Consider the following 1990-nt stretch of genomic DNA (forward strand, 5'->3'; position numbering starts at 1 on the left):
GGGTCATGCAGCTCTTTGCTCTCTGCTTCCCCTCAATTTTTCCCCTGACAGACCCTTCCCCGTCCCCTTACTGTCAGTCCCTGCTCTCCCTCAACAGGTGGAAGTAAGGAGCAAATCTGAAAACAATATACTTGAAATTAAGCATGGCTGTAGCAATTTGAAAATGGCACCCACTATTTGATGGCCCTGGGATCATGGGAGAAATGGGGGGGCACAAGCCAGGCCAAAAAGTGTGTTCCCCATACCTCATATCCAGCTCCTTGGGTATGTATGTGGTAGAGCACACTGCTGGGAGCGTAAGAGCTGCCAGAGAGCAGGGAGTGGTCATGGGTGGGTGCCACGTGCCTGTGGGATATGAGGGTGCCCGGTAGGAAGAGGAGCAATTGCGTACCTCCTATCACAAGGGCTGGCCACAGTGACGCTACGGTGGAGAATCACTGGTATAGAGAAACTCTGTTTGTATATTTGAAAAATGTTGTTTTTGGAAAATTCAGATGGACAGATCATTTCAGAAGGGAATTCCTGGCTTATCCCTATTCCTACTGTGTAAGCATCACAGATAAAAAAAAAAATTACTTATCACTTGGTTGTTATTTGTTGTTGGAAAGGGAGAAAGAAGACCATCCATTTCATTACAATGCAACAATCATTTTTCACATGCTCTTGTACACTCTCCCACAAGATTCTACTCTGAACAGCAATGCAAATCCACGTTGTATCAAACCAGGCATATATACGTGTCCTTACATGACGGTCAATTACATTATTTTGAAGCCATATTTCACGCATTACAAAATTGAGAAAAAAACATAAGCTTGGCATCAGAACTATTTCAAAATCTACAGACAATTCACCTAGATCATTGCAAAAGCACAGCCTGCAAAGAATCCTAAGAATTGAGTTAGGACATTCTAAAGCTCTCCAAAAGGGGAGTTGATGGTTTAGGGGACTGACAAGATTACGAAGCCCTTCACCTCTATAATGTTAATTTCCAACCAACCCAGGCTTGTGGTTAACAACATTTCTCTTCCAGTTCTCTGCATTTATTTCTCCTGCTTCAGCAAGCATGGGTAGTCTCTGCACAGTTCTCATCAGATAGCCTCCCGTGTGGCTCAAACCATCATCATAGTCAAAATGTGTACCTGCAGTTTCAGCATAGAGACCAATCAACCTTAGAATCTTAATGGTTAGAGATCAAGGAAAATTTCCTAACTAGTCCTAATTTCCTGACTAACTAGTCCATCATCTGCCTCACCTTCTTATCCTTAGACATAACTTATCCTGGCCAAAAGGGCTGCATGCTGGGATACATTCTGCCACACTATAATTTTTTTTAGAGTACTGTAAGACACTTACCTCTACAAGCTTCATTACAGGCACTGGATTAAAGAAATGGAGGCCACTAAACCGGTCCTGCCTGGTAGTAGAGTTGGCCAACTGTGTGATTTGTAAGGATGAAGTATTGCTTGCAAATATGGTATGTCTGTGGGGAAAAAAAGCATGGATTGTGTGAATGACAGCTATCTTTCTGAGAGCAAAGAGGCCTGTACTCTATACACACTTACTATGGGTAATCTTTTTTTTTTGAGTTAGTCTTAGAAGTAACCCCACATTGGGCCTTTTGTTGATTTTCTCCATAACGTATTTCAAAATTCACACCCCTTTCCTTCCCACACACACACACACAGACACCAATTACTAATGGTTAAGCTTGCTGTTGGAAAGGCAATGTGAATTCTTGACCCCAGGAATAATATACTGGGCACATCACTGAATCAAGAAAAGATGAGCTATCTTTCTCCACCTCTCAGGAAAATCACATTCAAGATCATAGAATCAGGGTCAGAAGGGACCTTGTAGATCTCCAAGTCCGACCCATTGCCTGGGCAGGAGAAAAACCGGGCTCAAATGAGCCAGGTAGGCATCACGCCTCTTCTTAAAGACCCCCAGGGTAGGAGCCAGCACCACTTCCCTTGGAAGTTGGTTCCAG

General features: G+C 43.3%; 1 protein-coding gene across 1 annotated transcript in view; it reads right to left on the reverse strand.

Annotated features, from left to right (window-relative positions):
• HADH (hydroxyacyl-CoA dehydrogenase) overlaps positions 1-1990 on the reverse strand; it is a 32160-nt gene that overhangs the window by 12711 nt on the left and 17459 nt on the right. Inside the window, exon 4 of the mRNA XM_019534131.1 lies at positions 1357-1483. Coding sequence (XP_019389676.1) covers positions 1357-1483 — 127 coding nt within the window. The remainder of the gene's footprint in view (positions 1-1356; positions 1484-1990) is intronic.

Source organism: Crocodylus porosus, unplaced genomic scaffold, assembly GCF_001723895.1.
Source record: "Crocodylus porosus isolate Cpor-Errol unplaced genomic scaffold, CroPor_comp1, whole genome shotgun sequence".
In the NCBI taxonomy this organism is placed as follows: Eukaryota; Metazoa; Chordata; order Crocodylia; family Crocodylidae; genus Crocodylus; species Crocodylus porosus.